The sequence below is a fragment of the Lonchura striata genome, chromosome 1 (assembly GCF_046129695.1).
Source record: "Lonchura striata isolate bLonStr1 chromosome 1, bLonStr1.mat, whole genome shotgun sequence".
Lineage (NCBI taxonomy): Eukaryota > Metazoa > Chordata > Aves > Passeriformes > Estrildidae > Lonchura > Lonchura striata.
In genome coordinates, this window is record NC_134603.1 from 84,843,392 (window position 1) to 84,863,148 (window position 19,757).

At 42.6% G+C, this 19,757-nt stretch overlaps 1 protein-coding gene across 1 annotated transcript in view; it reads right to left on the reverse strand.

Moving 5' to 3' along the window:
• Positions 1 to 13,170: 13,170 nt before the first annotated feature.
• Positions 13,171 to 19,757, reverse strand: part of CTDP1 (CTD phosphatase subunit 1) — a 95,746-nt gene continuing 89,159 nt past the window's right edge. Inside the window, exon 13 of the mRNA XM_021553400.2 lies at positions 13,171 to 14,220. Within this exon, the coding sequence (XP_021409075.1) occupies positions 14,079 to 14,220 (142 nt within the window). The 3' untranslated portion in view covers positions 13,171 to 14,078. The remainder of the gene's footprint in view (positions 14,221 to 19,757) is intronic.

A 19,757-nucleotide genomic window follows, 5' to 3' on the forward strand; every position in this document is an offset into this window, starting at 1 on the left:
CTGGGAAGAGGAGCTTTTTTGGGGCACTGTGTGTGCCCAGCAGCATCACTTCTGCAGTCCTGTTTTCTCTTCTTGGCTTTGTGCTACCAGGGAGCATATGGAAAGCTGGAAGTAAAACTCAAAAGGCAAACAATTAAAGGTGTGTCTCCTACAAAAGCCTGAGAGCTAAAAGCACAAAAGATTCAAGTGTGACAATCATGGCATCTGAGGAGTACAAGCAACAAGGTTTGTGAAAGCTGGCAAAGCTGACCCCTAAGAACTATTGCTCAGATACTGGCAAGAAAATCTTCCTGGGCATCAGTTTTCTAGATGTTACTCCAGAAAAACATTATTCTAAAGAAAAGGCTAATGCTGTTGGTGTGGACATACTCCCCTAACTCAACTAAATCATCAAGAACTTTATTACAAGACTATACCAAGCAGAAGTGGGGAAATCTATTGTGTGCCTTATAGCAAGTATGTTGTATGAACATTCCTACAGTGATCATGGCCTTTATGTACTAAAGGACATGAATTCCACCTGCAGATGCACATATGCAGTTTTGTATGGAAAAGCAGGAGGACACGTGGTTTTTTGCCTTGTGGCACTTGCAGACAGCAATGCAAGCAGGGGGCGTGCACCCCAAGGGCTGATGCCTGCAGCAGATGCTGACAGCTGAGGAGCAGCTGATTTTCCAAGGAAGTGTCCTGCATCACTGGGCAATGGGATTTGACTTGTCTCCATTCCTTCTATCTCTGATTTATTTGGAAATAGGATACCAGGTTGCTGCAGGCACAAAATCTGGTGGCTTTCAGAGGACTGAATTGTATGTTGGGCAGCACCACTCCCTTTCACCAAAACAATAGGAAGTACAAGGACCTCCTTTTAGTTCTGTTGTTTCTGGGCACAGAAGTGGAAAGAAGTAACACAGTTGTATCCCTTTTTGTTTTCTACTCTGAGACAGCATGATGGGATGTGCTGACGCACATCAGTATGGGAGTCAGGTGCTCTCCCAAGGTGGAGCAAGGACATCCTGGGTTTGCTGAAATTAGTAGGATGGGCAACCTTGGGCTTGTTGGGAATGCAAAAGTTGTGACAAGCCTGAAGGACTCATGCTAGGATCCCGGGCAGCTTCATCTTCTAAATAACCACTGCCCAAATATCCCAGAGAAACCCCTTCCCATAGCAGGAAGGGCACATACTGAGCACCTCTGCCAACCTCTGCAGTCAGCTGAGAGGAGGTGAAATGGTACAAGGAGCTCAGAGATGCTCAGGCGGATGGTCTGCAGTCACGCTACTCAGTTGAGATTTTCATAATTCTAATTTATAATTGAAAACCTTTTCATTCTCTAACAAGCAGTGTGACAAGCATCTCTAATGAAGATGTGTGGTGAAAACCAAGAGAAGATGTTTTGCAAAGAAAAAGAAAGCTTTGCAGTGAACCATGAATCATGTTTTGGGGATCCCCGGTGAGTGCATGCTGCTTCAGGGACCTAACCAGGCACTCACAGGCCCTGCTGCAGTGTCCAAAGGGCATTCCTCACTCCACACCCACATCTGTGAGACACAGAATCAAAACCCAGTCAGAAACCATGGCAGGACACAAGGTTTGCTGTGCTGGGTACAGCAGCAACACAGCTAAATGCCTGGAAAGGCCCCAAGTGATGTTAGAACCGAGTGTGCCATAGAGCACCCCTGAAGCGGGGTCCATGTGGGAACAGCAGGGCAGGCTGGTCCCCACGTGTCACAGCAGTGACAGACCCTGTGCCAGAGAACAAAACCCTTCCTGCAGCACAAAGCGAGAAGTGAGTCGGTTCATGACTCCTCTAGCACCTGGCAGAAGGAGGGAGCATGAAGCCCAGCAGGAACTCCTCCCCTGTACAGGGATGCATGGAACATAGGTGAAGGTACCCACTTAGTAAGAAGGGGCTCCCACTCATGAAGGCTTTTCCTGTAGAAGACTCAAGTCCATGCCCAGGCTCACAGGCATTGTGATTCTTAGTGAAAAAAGTGGGTAGAGAAAACAGAACAAAATTCAAATCAATTATGTTGTTCAGTCTCTAAATTAATCCAATTATGCAGCAGCAATCTTTGCTTAATGCCCAGAAGCTAGAAATGATGGTTAGAGAAGTTGTTGGGGAAATCAGTTGATAATGACAATAACCAACAATGGAAGATGCTATTCTGGAAGTAAAGTGGTGTGGGGAGGGGTGGGGAGGGGAGAGAAAATACTCTATTATATTCAACCTTCACTCAAAGTATATGCTTAGCTATTAGAGGATAATGCACCAGAGCTAACCAAGCACAGTGCTGCCTCCAGGTCTCAGCAAGGAAGGAGCTGAAACTTGCTTATCGTTCTTTACTAAGAAAAGATCTCAGCACTGTTATTATGGAAGTACAGCTCTTAATAACCATTGCACAGTCGTGTTCTGGAACAGTTTGCCCACACAATGTCTCTGCCTCTGTCAGGCAGGCTGCTAAAAGCCTATTTTTATATTTTCAGAATTTATTCTTCAAATCAATTTGGTGCAGAAGCTCAGCTTCAGGGCCTTAATGTTTTTCATAGAATGATAGAATTGTCTGGGTTGGAAGGGGCCTTGAAAGCCCATCTAGTCTGGTACCCTCCCTGCATTAAGCATGGACATCTTCAACTACACCAGATTTCTCAGAGCCCTGCTCAGCCTGGCCTTGAATGTCCCCCAGGATGCAACATCCACAGCTTCTCTGGGCAACCTGTTCCAATGTTTCACCTCTCTCTTCATAAGAAATTTCTTCTTTATATCTAGTCTGAATTTACCCCCTTTTAGTTTACAAACACTCCCTTTGTTCTATCCCAGCAGGTAGTGCTAAAAAGTCTGTTCTCACCTTTTTCATAAGCCCCCTTTAAGTACTGAGGAGCTGCAATGAGGTCTCCTGGAAGCCTTCCCTTCTCCAGGCTGAACAACCAGACTCTGAGTCTTCATAGGAGACATACTCCATATTTGTGGCACTCCTCTGGACTTGGTCCAACAGGTACTGAGGAGCTCAGAGCTGGAGGCATCGCTCCAGGTGGGCTCTCACCAGAGCAGAGCAGAAGGGCAGAATCTCGTTCCTTGCCCTGCTGCCCTGACTGCTTTTGATGCAGCCCAGGACAGGATTTATTTTCTAGACTGCAAGTGCACATTGCTGCTCTCCATCTCTTCATCCCCCAGCCTGCATTGATACTGGGGTTTGCCCTTATGCAGGCACAGCAGCTCACACAATTTTTAACATGGGTGGCCACACTGGGCTTCTAGCTTAAAGCAGGAAAAGACAGAGGAGGAGCAGATGCAAACAAGAATGTAGTCTTGTTCTAATCAGTCAGTCTGTGTGCACACAGGCAGCCAGCCTGTTCAGCCATTTCATTGGGCCTCTTGAAAGCACTGATGAAGAACTGCACGTTGATAGTTTCAAGATGGCACATTAGAAATATTTGAAAACTTTTGGCCCAAAATACCAGGATAATGGGAAGGGAATAGCAAGTGGAAATTCTACTGATAGCCCTAGATGATTTTCACTCAGTGCCTGCATCTCAGGTAGTCTTCATGGGGGCAAAAATTGTCTGAAACAAAGGATTCTCATGAGTTTTGTGGGGGACTTGTATTCATGTCACTGCATTGAAGTCACTGGTGTGTGGCATGATTTGCGTCCCTCTCACCCCAAATATTCTGAATTTTGGTCTAGCTTTCTTGTTTTCTAAGATACTTCAGAGCAAGATTTCATCTTTGAGCTGTAGCTCCTCTCTTCAAACTGCATCATTCAGATCCTCTCTGCTGGAAAACAGATGCACCCTCCCATGCCCAATCTCACACATCAGAACATAAAGAATATATTTATAAGATAGTCAACTCTGAAAATTCTTGCATGTAATTTCTGAGGCAGTATCCTTGCTAACATTGGAAGAATTTGTTCCCAATATTGCAGCCCACGTGCTCCTCAGAAAACATTTCTTTGAGCTGTGTCAAAATTTCACAAAAGATTTGAAGGAGTCTCATTTCAACTCAGTGGGAAAATCTCATATTGTTTACCTCATTACACCTCGTTGCCTCAAGACTACTATTATTATTCATAGCCTCTCACATTAAAAATTGCATGTAAACCCCCATGAAGCTCTGAGCTCAGCTTAAAAATCACCAGATATACTCATGGCTGAGCTGTTGAGCTCTTTCACAGTGCAGCCAGGACAGCATTTCAAAGTAGAAGGAGTAGAGAAGAATATTCACATTTTCCTAAAGTGCAAATAGAAATTCCTGTTCACAGACTCCACTGTTTTAAGTGGAGAGTTGGTAGCAGCCAGTAGCAGAAGTGTGTCATAAGAGTGCTGCAGCAATATCTACAAAGGTATTAGAGGATAATTATTAGCTAAACATCTCCCAAGAAAGCCAAGTGAACATCATAACATGAGAGCTGCAAGCAGTGAACCTTCAGTGCCATGTTAGGAAACCCTGCACAATGAAGGCAGTTTTTCCTTTGTGCTCTCTAGGTTTCCAACTACTTCCACAGTGACCTGGAAGAGCATCCTGAAATTAGTGCTAAATTCTTACTTCTGACCTGAAAGATGGTCCGTAATAGCTTCCAGAGATGCCAGAGAGCACCTCCTCAGCCTTTGTGATCTCCTTGGAGGGCTCCAGGGTTTCATCAGGTGAGACACAGCAGTTTCCACCAGGTAGGAGCTGCCTGTCTGGGAGCTCCATGGTGCCCCACAACCCTTTGCAGCACAAAGACAACAAGCAATGGGGAGATCTAAGAAAAGCAACACACTTCGTGCCCCTAATACCATGACCTGGATTCCAGATGAGGCTGCTGGGGCATGGAGCTCATGCTGACTGTGTGGACCTGCTTCACCCAAACCCAGGCAGAGACCTGCACACAGGGGCTGTCTTATGGAATTATAGAATAGTTTAGGTTGGAAAAGACCTCTTAGCTCATTGAACCTGTTAACCCAGCATTGCCAAGTCCACCACAGAACCATATTTCCTGGTGCCACATCCACATACCTTTTGAACACTTCTCTCTGGACAACCTGTTCCAGTGATCATCCTCTCAGTAAAGAATTCTTTCCTAAGATCCAAGTAAACCTCCTCTGGCAAGACTTGAAGTACATTCCTCTTGTCCTATTCCTCGCTACTTAAGAAAAGAAACCATCCCCCACCTGGCCAGACCCTCCTTTCAGGCAGCTGTAGAGAGTGAAAAAGTTTGCCCTGAACCTCCTTTTCTCCAGACTAAATAACCCCAGCTGCCTCAGCCACTCCTCATTGGACTTGTCCTCCAGACTCTTCCCCAGCTTCGCTGCCCTTCTCTGGACACACTCCAGCATCTCAGTGATTGTATAGTGGTGAGGGGCCCGGGATGTCCTGCTCCGGGCTGCTCCAGGGTGGCTGGGCTGCAGCGGAGTTGCAATCTGTCCCTCTGCAGCACGGGCAGCATTTTTGTTATTTGCTCTCTGAAAGCAGCAGCTGTTCCTGCGCTGCCACTCGAGTCTCAGCCCGTGCTGCAGCACAGCAGAGCACCGTGGCCAGGGCTGCTCTGCGAACGCCGCACAATTTCGGGCAGCAGCTGCTGCATCCCCGCCCCGGAGCGCTCGGGCCGGGGGCCGCGCACAGCTCAGCTGGGACAGGGACGTGGCACAGAGGCAGGCGACATCCATGAACTCTGGGGAAGCAGAGAGCAGCTGAAGGCTGCAGGCAGCCCCATAATGAGGTAAACGATGTAAGCTGGGGATCAAACAGGAATCACTCACAGACTTCTTCCTCAGCACTTCCACTGCGGTTGCTAGTGCCTCTGCCTCACAGATGTCAAATGCAGGCAATTCAGAGTTAAGTAAAGCCACAGCTGAAATTAACCCCTGCTGTGCCCCAGTCTGCACCTAGGGCACCCTCCTGTAATGAAGCAAATCAGGGGCTCTGCTCCGTGGCCTGTGCATGGGCTGCGGTTCAAGGAGAGCAGTAGGTGTTGGGCTAATACAGCCCTGGGCACATTCTCTAGAGGAGAATTTCTAATCTAATGAACCTCTGTTTTGCCCACTTCTTTCCCCTTATAGACTGAGGACCCTCTCATGTAAGGAAACAGTGTCCAGCCTTTGTTCATCTTTCCTTGCCTGATGGGTATGTTCAGATGGATGCACACCAAGCATAGCCTCTGTAGTGAGAGATCAGTTCTTCTGGTAATGCACAACTTTCAGACTTTTGAATTTCTTTCTTTCCCATCCCACAGCCCACCAGGGACCTGCTTTCAGCTCCTTAGCTGTCTTAGGAACATTAAGAAAGAAAAGAGATTTAAAGTGCCAAAAGCCAATAGCACTGAAAAGTGTCTTGGGTTGCTGGCAGGAGGAGCCAGCTGCAGAGGAAGATGTGCTTTGTGCCAGCAAGCTGAAAGCCTTTTCCACCAGCAAGGGAAGGGTGATGGTCAGTGAAGTAGATGGGTGCTGGAAGATGCACAGCTGCTCTTCTGAAGCAGGCTCAGAGGTGACACAGATTCCACAGGCAGCCCTGGAGGGAGGAGACCCAAGGAGGGTGCAGCTGATGGCTGTGTCCTGTGGAGTCAGCACAGGGCTGCTGTGCATATAGGTCCTATGGTGAAGCTCTGCCTTGGTCTGGCAGGTGGGCTGAGAGCTTGGATCCAAGGACAGAAAGCAAAAAGCAGAGGAATCAGATGGAGTGTTCTTTATTTGGTATTCAGTGTCAAGGAAAATAAAGCCTTTCTGTAGGTTGCAGCTATAAGATTATGAGAGACAAAGCGGAATTATTAAAATATTTATTTACCCAAGGACATGTTGAGCTCTCTGAGGACCAAACTCATCCACTTAATTAAAACAGAACACCAAGCACCATTTGTATTGGAACTAAGTGACATGTTTATTACTTATGTCCTGAAAGGGTCATATATATCCATAGTGGTATATCTGAAAAGATAAGATTTTCTGACTTCTTGCTGTGCTCCCTGCCAGAAAAGCACCATCACCTGGTCTGAAGGCAGCATGAGGAGGAGGAGGAAGAGGCTGTTGCCTGTTACCAGATTTCTGAGAGAGACAGGACATGATTTATATTTAGAGTGAAGGTTGAGCTACCCTCAGGCTAGGCCCCTGATAAGCGGCCTTGGTGGGGCCTGGAAGCCTTTGGCGTAGTAAGAAAATAGTTGTTGCTCAGTTAGAAATTACTTTAAGGTAACCACGGTGTTAATAGGTTTTCTGGGTGTGAATTAGTGTAGAGCTGCAGTGCAGAACTCTGGCCACTTTCAGGCAAAGACAAACAATGCTGACCAAGATAGTGTGCTCACAATTTGTAAACTATGTTGAAGTGTATATAAACTGCCATCTTATAGACAATAAACAGAGAATGTAGCTTTAACCATATTGGCTCAACCTGCGTTTTGTCCAGTCCAGCCTCCCTCGTTTTATAAGAAGTCCCTAGCTTCTGTTGCCTATGGGCTTTGCCTCTTAGAATTGATCAATAGCAACCATAGTCTGTGCTTCAGCAAGAGCAGCTTGATTGTTGTGAAGGAGCAACAACATCCAAAATCTGACAGACAAACAGTCTTGGGGACTTAGAGATGCTGGTCTCCTGCAGAGAAGGGAAAGGAAAGGAAGGGACTGTCAGCTCTTCTGGCAGTCCATGGTCAAGGTTTCTCCCTCATGATGACTGTCAGTAGAGGCCTGTCACTGAGATTCACTTTTTCAAGGCTTTCCCTGGCAGGTGTAGAAGGGACAGAGAACTGCACTACTTTAAGAGTAGACTTGGAGAAGGATGGGTGTTCTGTCATTGCCTATTAAACCCATGTGGTTTTGCAATACAGTTACTGTCTGCTAGCTCTGGTGAGAGTTTGGCTCAGGAAGATGGCTGTGGTGCCTCAGGAAGAAGGTCTGTCCCTATTCTGCTTCCCTATTGTTGCTGTTGAGGCAGGGACAGGAATGAAGAGACTCCATCTTCAGAAGGCAAAGAATGAGCTTTATTAACAAGTAGCCTTCCTCTTTTATAACCAGGATCACTAAGGTGAAATATGATTGGTCTCAAAGTGAAAACCTTCCACACCACTGGTGTACTATGAATTGCAGACGGTGGTAGAACATATCTATAAACAACATGAACAGAAAGAGAGATAATAATTGTTTACATTCCTCTCAGATTTTTTCCCAGGCTTAGCCTGGCAGAAACCTTTCTCTTTTTCTCTCTGACTGAACTGAGAATATCCACAACCAGTCTCCTGGCAAGCTGTACTGACTCATGGAAAACTGCTCAATAGAAGAGGACAGCACATGGAAGGAACCCGTGGACATAGCTGTCCATCCCACAAATAGGGCAACAAAATGCACTTTTACCTCTGTTGTTTCAGCTCAGCATCTGCTCTACCTTTAAAGTGCCTCTAAACCCACCCAATGACTAAGTCAGCCCAGCTTCATCTTGGGATGGAGATATTTAGAAGTGCCATACATACTTGCATCTGCCAGATATGGCTCCTTGTCTTTTCAGGGAGCAGAGTTAGGGTGGAGTGCGGAAAGAAAAGAGAATTAATCATCCTCTGCCAAGGGAGCTCTGACTCACAAGTGTTGGCACAGGCTCTGTGGGCATGAGACCTGCAGGGATGAGAACTCCAGGAGGTTTAAAAGGGCCCGTGGAAGTCAGCAATACAAACACATCAAACCCACCCTCTGCTCAGTGCACACGACAGAATCTGAGTCAAAATCAGCCCCCATCTCACCAAGTAAATGTTCTGAGTGCTCTGGGGTTGGGGTTTATGCCAACCCCACCCTTCCCTGGGATCAGGTCATGGGGAATTTCTACCACTCTCCAGCCAAAAGAGGGAGTCACAAAGAATGTGAGGAGTGAAAGGAATAATTTGCTCTACCAGAAATAGAGTTCGCACAAAAGAGAGCTTGGCTTATAGTTTATGTCTGTTTCTCCACAGTTCTAGCGATCTTGAGTTCCAGGTGCCTGACATCCTTCTCAAATCCTGTTCCAAAATAAACTCTCAAGTGGCTCAAAAACTCATCACATGTTTATTAAAATCCACACTCTCATTAACCAGTAGTGTCTGGTTCTGGACTTGAAAGAAAACAAGCTTCTGGCAATCATGCATCCTAAAGTTTCAGCTCCTTGAGAAACTTGGGGATGAGAGCCACACCTGCTTTATGCCTCCCCTGTCTTAGACAGCAATCGTGCTCCTTGTGTTCACTTTTTTCCTTTCCACTTCCCCTAAAAAAAAAAAAGTTAAAAAAACCCACACTCGTATCTTTTTGCTGTAAGGGAACGGCAAAGGCTGTGGACTCTCCATCCTTGCAGACATCCAGATACTGACATGGACATGAACAGGTGACCCTCCCTGCTCGAGCAGGGGATTAGACCAGATGACCTCTAGAGGTCCACTCCCATTCTGTCGTGCAAATATTCGTGACAACAGATCTACTCTTTCCTTGGAGGAGAAAGATAACAGGATTCATGTGGGTTCTGAGGAGACCCAGGAAACAGCTGGCCTGGTTCTTGGGGACAATGACCTAACAGCTGCTGGGAATGGTTGAGTTGATCTTCATGGGAGGCCAGACCAGAAGCAAAGATTTTTCCATTTATAGTTATAAACTGTATGACACTGAGGAATAAATTCCTAAAAGAAAGACATTCCTTTTTCCACATACAAGCACCCACACCCAGCCTACAAAAAGGCAGTATTTTCACTTCTCTGTACTATTTGTTACTGCAGTTGCTAGAGGTAATCTCTCTCTGTCTCTCTCTCTCTCAAAGCCAGGTCAGCAGAAAGAGCACAGAACATGCAGCTGCAGCCTATCAGTACAGGTATGTATGCCTGCTGTAGGTGATGGTGCCTGGGGGACTGGGTACTGCTGTCTCCTGTTCCTGAGAGAGGGAAGGGAGAGGAGGCTGAGCCAGGCGCTGGGCTCCAAACACTTCTGAAATAACAACAGAAAGTAGGATTGGATAGGAAAAACGAATTAATAAAGGCTTTCCTGCAGGTAGTGAGAGTTGGGAGTATTCTCATAATGAATTTTCATCTACATGATGAGATTCCCTCCCTCCTTTAATGTCAGAGTCCAGGATATCCTTCTGGCTGCTCTGGCTGTCTTGAGACCCTGGCATGAAGCGGGCTTGGAGATCCTGGCATGAAGTCAAAAACACCTGTGGCTTCAATTTTAGCCTGTGGAAAACTGCCAAGTTTATATGAGGCATTACAAGCCACAAGGGTTTGAGTAGTGTGATATTTGAATTAACACAGGGTGGAAAACTAGAAATGTGGGGTTTTTTAGAATATAATTCAGGGGGTCAAGATGGAGGAATTTGGGCATGTCCTGGCCTTCTTCTCCTTCTTCTTGTCCTCCATGTCTTGGTGCGATGGTGACACTTTTCTATTGGTTCAAGGTAGAGATTCACTGTCTAACATAGATGATAGGAATTGGTAATAAATTGTAAACATAGACACGTAGTTTTGAGTATTAATGTGGGAGCTGCCTGAGGCTTAAGGGCAGATAGCCATGGCTTTCTTTCTGGATGGAGCTTGGCAGGTCAGAGAATGTTATAGATAAGAAAAAATAAACAACCTTTAAAACGCAATCGGAAACATTCCAGATTCCTTCTTTGGCTGCGTTGGGCTAGGGAAGAAAAGATTCTTTACGATCTCTCAGGGTCACCCTGACCCTAAGAACCCCAAGAAATCGACACCTTAACTAGACCACTATGTATTTATTCTTCGACTTGTCATCTACTGCAATGTTCACTGTAGTAAAATTAGGCAGAGCTGAGAAATCTTTAGGTACAGCTCCAGGTTTGTGTATGTGTATTCTCACACTTGTAAGACAGTCACCTATTCTGCAAGCAGTAGTGCCAGGAAGGAAAATTGAGACTTCCCACCCTTCACAGACGATGTTACTATATAACACAGAAAACTCGAGTCCTTCACATATGCACACAGCCCGACAGGGAAAGTATCTGCATGCTGGGAGCTTTTCGCATCTCAGTGCTAAGCAACGGCTCCCTCTTCCTCCCCTGTCCCCAGCACAGGCACAAGGAGAAAAGCTTGGCCACTATGTGATGGTTTTTGCCTTTATCACAGGTTCTATTACATCCCCATCCCTGGAAACTTTTGAGGCCAGGATAGACCAAGCTCAGAAAAACCTGGTCTAGTTCAAGATGTCTCTGCTCATTGTAGGGAGAATAGACTATGTGACCTTTAAAGGTCCCTTCCAAACCAAACTATTCTATGATCCCCATCAGAGCTTTGATGTCTTCTCATTCTCTTAAGAACTGGTGAGGGCAAGCCAAGGAGAAAGTAAAAATACTGGTCTTTAAATCAAAATGATGGATCTTCCCAGTTCTTAAACAACCATGAGCCCTTAGGAGCCATCTTTCCTAGCCAGCAGTGAGAGTACACGCTTAGAAAGCTTGACGAAGCAAGGTGCCCTTCCTGTGCTCATTTCCACACCCAGTACCCTTTCAGAAACCAGTACTGCCCAGTGAGTTTGACAGCCTTACTGGGAATCTGTTCCACGCTTCAGCTGTGCCCCCCATGATAGCAGGTCCTTGCTAGCTACCTAATGTACAGAAGTAGGACAGAAAGGCAGGCTAAAACACCCAGTGAAAATATCTAGGTCACTTAATGAAGAGTTAAACTCATTCCACAAAGCACATTTGTTGCTTTTCTTAGGATGCTCCTGCACCTTCAAAAAAGTGTAAGCTAGTGGGAGTGAGTGACAACTTCATACATTCAGAGGCTTCTTGCTGGCAGGTTAGAATGGGCATTTAACTTATCATCTATCAAATCTTCAGTTTCCACTTTTCTCTCCCACCTGTGCACTCAACACAGCCACCTGATTGAGCAGGAGGCTACTTTTCAGCAGAAAGTAGATTTGGTGCCTTCTGGGCTGCTCTGGCAGTGAGCAAGGAATTGCTCAACCCTCCCTGTGCTAGGTCCCTCTTACTACAAGGACTGAAGGGCAGGGAATGTTAAAAGATACTGGCATGCTGATGGCTTTTAGGACTCCTGCCCAGACCACCCCCTTTCACCAGTTAAACCATCATCCATAAAATAACACTGGAAGACAGATACAGCCTCTCTTACCAGACAGCTTGTCTACAGAGGATCTCCCCATGAGCACTGTGAGGCAGCTGCGGTGCCAGGGACGCAGCACCCAGCAAAGTCTGGCTTTGCTTGCTGGCTGCATTTAAATTCAGAGCTTAAATGCTGCCCCAGAATTGCGTGACTAGCAAAGACCATCAGCCAGAACAAGTCTCTGCTGAAATGTGTGCTGTCAAGTCATTTGCAGCATCACGGTGATCCAGAAAGCTGATGTTATTTCACATTCTTTCAAGTGGGATTTTAAGAAAACAAAAAACATGCCTCACAACCCCTTGCATTTTAGTATTTAATTAAGAAGTCATCCTCTGGTAGCTGGGGATGCTGTATACAAGTTGCTGAAAAAAAGAAACTATTTTGACGTTCCGTTTTACAAGCATTAGTAATTTTCTTCTGTTATATGATGAAAAGTCACTAGGAGACAATCCTGCTTGTTTTCATGGAGAGTTACAGCAGGCAGGGCATTGCAGCATTCAGCTGTGTGGTACCAGGAAACTGAGCAGTTTCCCCACAAAATCCACTATTTTTGTCTGTGGATGCTGACTTTACCTTTTGAAGTGGAGAAACAGTATTAATCTGAAAAGGCTCTTGTATTTTATCAGTCTTCCTTTTATTGTCATCATGAAGCTTTAAAATTAGAGTGCTACTTGCAAAGCAGCTTAGATTCTACTGAAATGTTCTGTTTTACTGCTAAGTAGAAAAATGAAGTATTCTGCACCAGAAATACTTCTTCCTTTTAACCATGACATGCAAACTAACAAGTCTTCTTTTGCAATCATATTTTTAAAAGGATCCAATCTCCAGCTGCTAACAATTGAGAATAAACCAATGTCCTAGCCACAGAAATTCAACACCAGAGAGACAACTCTTATGGTAATTTCAGAGGCCAGTCAAAGACACCTGAGAAAAGTCAGATGTTACAGTCCATGAATCTTCTGAGCCAGTGTTTCTCTTCTGTCCTTCAGCTGCCTGCCTGAACCTACAAATCTGCACCTACTTTCAATATTTCTCATTATTTTCATGCAGAATAAAGGAAAGATAATACAGAAAAGAGCCTTATGTTTGATGCAAGGAAATGAACAGGAAAGAGAAACAAAGCATACAAAATGAACCTTTATTAAATGGAAGAAAATCTGTTTTGTGGGTCAAATATGAAATAGAATATACAAAAAACTTTACATCAGATCTCTTGTCAAAGAAATTAAATTCTATCTAGACTGAAGTAGCATTTGTTCTTTCCAAGACAACATGAATGGGTGAATATGCTTCATGTGGCAGTACAGGATCACATAGTCTGCTGTGCTAAATTTCTGGTTACAAAGAAGAAAAGTTAAAAATCTAAACAATGTCTCTAAAGAACTCAACTATTCAAAAAAGTAACCTAACCATGAATGTTGATAACTATGTATTCTCTTACGAGCAAATGGCAGGTGGGTCAAGTGCAGAGTTCACAAAGCTTGCATATCATGTTCTCTGTTTCTATACAAATATAAATCGTTCTTTTTTATTTCAAAATCGTTCTTTTTTATTTCAAAACTCCTTTTATATTTGATAGCTTTATTTGTGGAAAAGGATGACCAGTTTGTCAGGTGCATGCTGTACTACCCAGACAATTCCATATCCTTTATCTCCTCCTTTTTCTGAAGATTGTAACCCATAAACCACAACCTGCAATATTTTTAGAAACTTGATGTATGTTTAACACAAGTCTTTGTGCCACTGTCCCGTACATGAAGGTTCTGCAGAGCTCCTAACGTCTTTGGCATAGCACACCATGTCCCATTTAATACTTTTTTTTTTGCTTAAAAAAGTATATTTTATTTTGTAAAACAACTTAAAAACATCTATTTCTGATTTTGTAAAATAGCATATCACCTCTTGAGATGCTTTGCAAAATATACACACACATTTTGGTAAAACATTGAGTACTGACATAAGGGACTAATCTGAAGTCCGATCTGCTTATGAGAAGTAAATATAATTACAAATTCTGTCTTCTGCATGAATCTCACATGAAGTGGTTCAGTTCAGCTTCAAGTGCTGCTGCCATTTCATCCGCTTCAGAACTGCTTCCTTCCTCATCTTCATTGCTGGATTCTTTACTGGATTCACTGGCAGCATCATCTTCATCCAGTTTGCGCTTGTGACCCCTAGAAGGACAGAGAGAGACAAGACCTGTGAATGGAGGCGTCTCAGTGCTTACTGAGAGACTCATATTCAACATGAGAAAAAGTGAGGCTAAAGGACTCATCTTTTTTCAGGCCTAGACAAAAGGTACAGCACTTGCTTTTTCATAAACTAACAGTAGCCAGTTCACACAATTCATTTTTTAAAAGCTGTTATGTACTGTCAGCGGTAGGTGCAAAGAACCAAAGCAGTGTTAATTTGTTTCTTCCATTCTTCTGAAGAAAGTATGAGACTATTTGAAAATAATGAGTAGATTTGCATTCCTCTTGCATCCGAAAAGAAAGAAGAAAGCCATTGTGTGAAAGAGATATTACCAAAATACAAATATTGTGGTATGATTTTAAAATATTCAAGTTTCTGCTTTTTTTAATAAAAATAAAACCATGACTGATGAACCAAATCTCTCTGCACCAGCCTGTACACTTTCATGCTTCCAAACTTTGAGGTCCCATCCTTCTCTTTTGTGTCTCTTTGGATTAGTCCTGCCAGGCTGAATTTCACATTTCTTCACATCTCTGGAGAATGAACCAATTTAAACAGGAAACTGATGTGCTCTATACCCTGCTGAAAGAATCACGTTCCTAGTTCTGAAAGATCTCCAAGGAAAATCTAACACTTCAGCTGGGACGTAGCCATAAGCAAAAGAATTTGGATTTGTGGAATCCTAAAATCTCTTTTCCTTGCCAAGGGGAATTATATATCAGACATGTACTTCTAAGACAAAAATAAAGTTGAGATTTTCACATTGCACAGAATTCATAATGAGATGTAGAAACACCTTCAAAATCCTTCTGGATAATTTGTTCAAATTTCAAGCAGAAAAATACATGCAGAGGGGCAGGCATCTCTCAAATAACTTTCCTTGCTGAGTGGAGTTTCGTTAAGAAGAGCATGCACCCACTTGCAGTAATGAAAAACTCATAAAATTATCTATTTCAGCTAAAAGCAGTAATTTAACAATAATCCTGTTACTTCTGACAGCATAGAGAAATAGCATATAGCAAGAAAGACATCTGATAAATACTGTCATGAATTATACATATCCAAAAGAAATAAAGGCAAAGATTAAGAGTCAAACTTGTGAGCTTATAAGCAATGCTGAAATACATAGCAATTTTAATTTACACAGACACTTTGATTGCTGCTTTTCAAGAAAGATGAATGCTCATTAGCCCTAACTGCTTGGTTTTTGGGCTGGTTGCCTGACACCTGACCTGCCCTTTCTCAGCTTTTCAGGGAGATGGACAAGGTGTGATGGGAAGTCAGAAAGGAAGTCCAAATCAAAATAGGAAGTGAGCAGTACTACGTTCCACCTTCCCTTTCTGCTGCAGCTGTGGGACAAAAAGAGACACTGCTGCTGCTTTACAGAGCACTTCCTCCCACTTACGTCAGGTGGGTTTTGCTGTTGAGCATAGGGTGGTAGAAGTTCTATTCCTGGGAGGCAAGGCTGAAACTCTGGGATACACTCTGGACTCTAAATCCCTAACAATGAAAAATGGGATAAAGTAAAAGTGTTACCTGAATACTTTGTTACTGAAACTCAAATGTGGTGTGCTGAAGCAGTTTCAGGGCACTAAATGTAGCCTAATTCACAATAAAAAGCAGTTTCTCAGGCATAACAGTGATTATTTCCATGCAGCCTCTATTAGCATGCAGTTTGGACACGGAAGCTTCCATGCTTAAAATGCCCAACTGGAAGAAATCTCAGCACATTTTCATTAAAAGCAATACAAATGTATAGAGCCTTAGCAACACTTGCTGACTTAGTGATGATTTCAGCCTGCAGAGCTACAGTGCTATTTCAAGCATTAATGATACTATTAGCAAAGAAAAGCTAATTGGGAGTTAAAGAAACCTGAAAGAGTCTTACTCAGCAAAAGAAGAAATTAGTGCATCTTTAACAAGTAGAGGATATGAAGTACACAGACAGTGCTAACTGAGAAATAAATATAAAGTCATGAAGGGACTCTATATCACAATGCTCACAGCTGAAAACATTTGTATTCATCTGTTTGTAAGGCTGCATCCATGGAATCTGATGGTATTTGCCCCGTTGAAAAATGAAATTAGCAATCTGACAGCTGTCATTTACACAAATGAAATGTACACACAACTTCAGATACTGTATTAAAGGATGTGGCAGGACAAACAGGCTCTTAAAGCCCAAATACTGTAATTTACTGGGACATAAATCAATAGCACAGATCTCATAGAAAAGAAAAAAAGGGCCTATGAATAAATACAAGAAATAACAGCTCACCTCACTGCTAGTTCATTATTTCTTGAAAGTGCAGAACAGTTAATTTACCAAATAATTACAGCAAAGACTAGCAAAATTATTAATTTATGCAAGAAATTAACTTTTAAAATTTCAGTGTATTTCAGAGCAACTAGATTTTGGTGACTGCAATCAACTAAATACAGGGATCTGAAATACTCAGTGTGACTAGTTAATTAAAACATGGAGCTCCAGCTCACAAAAAGACTTTCCAGAAACCTTAATGGAGTTGTATTAACAGTATCTTTGGAAATCCTAAAGCCTGACCATTATCTGTTTTGTCAGTTCTTGTTATTTCAGCAAGGCTAGAATGACAGCTCTGTTCAATCTCAATATGAAACATTTGTCAATTATGGGGAGGAAAAAACCATGAAAAAAAGAAACCAAAAAAGAAAACACAGCTAAGTATTAGTTCTTCATAGAAAAAACCAAAACAAAAAAATCTCTCCTAAATGTTAGCATTTTTTTCATTACATATAAAAATCTTTCAGTATTTGTGTACTGTAAACTGCAGCTTCACAGGTATTCAAAAAACATTTAAATGAGTATTATGATACAAAACAAAAAGTTAACCCTGACAGAAGTATAGAAGAAGGACATCAGGAACACAGAGCTGCATCTCTTCTTTGCAAATTGAGAAAAGAGAGATTACACTCTGTTCATAATTTCTATCTTCAGAGAAAAAGCAGTATATATCCCCATGGTGGTGTATCTATTAACATAACAAATGATTTACAATGTATATTTTCCTCACTGTTTTGTGCCCATTCTTTGTCACTTCCAGTTGCAGAGCCATAGCGTGTAGCATTTTTGAGTGGAAAAGTTAAGCTCATACAGGATTCCTTCCTACTATTTAAAGAAAATGATTCAGCAGTGTTGCAGGCTTCCATTAGACTGATTTGCATTTTTATAACAAATTTTGCTTGACTGCTATTAAAAGCCAAACACGTCGATAATAACTGAGTATCTTTAACCTCACACATGAACAAATGACAAAACACTGAATGCAGAACTTTGAATATCTGACAACTCTGTGAAAAAACTTCTACAATCCCTTTTCCCTTGCATTAAGTATTTTTCCTCTGTAATACCCAGTACTAGGAGGCCCACCAGTTCAAGTGCTGGAAAAATCCTTTCAAAAGAGAACTACATTTCATAAAATCTCACATATTTAAATGAATTGTCAAGAGATTTAAATAAGTAATAAGTGCAATTCACAAAGATATTAAAAATGAAAAGAAAAAACTATTTGTGATTATATACATATAAAAATAGTTTGTAGGAAAATTTCATCTACAGAATGCTAATAAGAAATAGTGATATTCCAAATGAAGAGACAGGTTTACAAAGTTGCAATAGCACAAAGTGTATGCCTATAAAAATAGGACAGAAAAATTTACTGAAAATGAAAATTTATTTAGTTCTTGATCAGTTAAAATGACCACTAAAATCTGATTACAAAGTACAGGTCAAATGAAAACAGCAATCTTATGAATTCACTTTAAATGTAGTTCACTAAGAGAGCCATAGGGAGCAAAGTGAATGAAGTCCAGTATTTCTTGCTTCTATTGTCTTAAGGCTTTTATTTATAATTGGTTGAAAATAATATTGGAAAAACATTCTTCTTTTTTTAACTGAAAAGCAGATTGTCTCTGGTTTGTTTTACATCCCAATGGTACTCCTTTAAGAAACACAGTGCTACATTAAAATAGAAATATCTAATTAGCAAAGGAACTCAAAGGGCAACAAAGTGAACTTAAATCTTAAATTCAGAACCTTATTTTAAACTTGTAAATGAAAACTACAGAAAGTATTTAAATACATGTTCACATATCCTTTAAACTCCAAATACCTGCAATCCCCATCACTGTTCTGATAATGTGTAAACACCTAATTTTTTGCAAGTTGACCTGACTTTTTTCAATAGCTCCTAAAATCAATACAATAACAAAGCAGAGTCTGCAGACTAAATGTGTTTAGTCTTTTACAAGCAATCAGCTTACAGCATTGACATTATAAATTAGGGCTTCAATTTGCTACCAAATACAGCCAAGTTTCTCTTTAATGAGAACACTCACACAGCAGCCATAAGTAGTTTGGAAGGCAAGGGTTTGGAAAGGGCATTTTGAAACTGCGTGCTGCCTTCCAACAACATCACAGCCCTACAACACAACCTATACCACCCCTGGCATGCCTCCAAAGCTCCGTGTGGAATGTCTCTCCTGGTCTCCATACACACCTAGACCACAGCTCTTTGTAAACTCCTTCCACAATGGAAAGAAGGTGATGTGTCATTTGGTAATGCAACTAGAATTTAACTTCCTTCCGCAGGAATTTGACTGTGGGAACAATGTATTCAGACAAACTAGTTCTCTGGCAATATTCTTCAGTTATGAAGAATTAGGGCTGGTTATCCAGTAAAACTCTTCTTCAATCCATTCTGAAGGTGCCAGCCCAGTACTTGGCTAACAAGCTTCAATGCCTTGAGCTCTGAGAACACACAAACTGAAAATCAATGTTGTGAACATTGTATGTCCACGTGTATGCTACATGGGACAGACAAGATGGTTTAATTTTCAGAGAGATGTTCCAAGTCTTGAGGTTATGTTTTTTTAACACAGGATACATGGCAATATCTTTAAGGTCCCTTCCAAGCCAAACCACTCATCACATGTCCTTTCATGTACACATGATGCAGGAGTGAGCAATAGTCCACAGGCTGCCTGTAACTCGGGTATCTACCCTCTGGCAATTTCCCTCAATCATCTGTGCAGGGACACTGGATTTTCCATCCCGGTGCTCCTCCTCGGCACTAGCACAGCACACTGGCAGGCACACAGCCGTGGGAGCCAGAACAGCACCACCCCAGCCCTACTGGCAAGCTGCAGTGTGTGTTTTCACTTTTTGCTCAAGCTGGGACAAACAGGATACTATTTAGCACTGCAGGAACAAATGCCAGACACCTCATGTATTTTCTCAAGAACTCATCCAATGCTGTCTGCAGGATTACAGGGTGATCCAGAAATCTAATATGCAGAAAAATTATGCACTAAGAAAGTTCCTTGCGCAGCCTTAGGATGCAGAGAGCCCCTGCAGTGGGAGGAACAGTGTGTTTTCAACACTCCTCACAAAAACCTCTTCCAGGCACCCACCAATTCCAACTGACAGCTCCGAAGAGTATTTTAACTAACACAACAGTGAAGTGAGAGCTAATTAAATTCT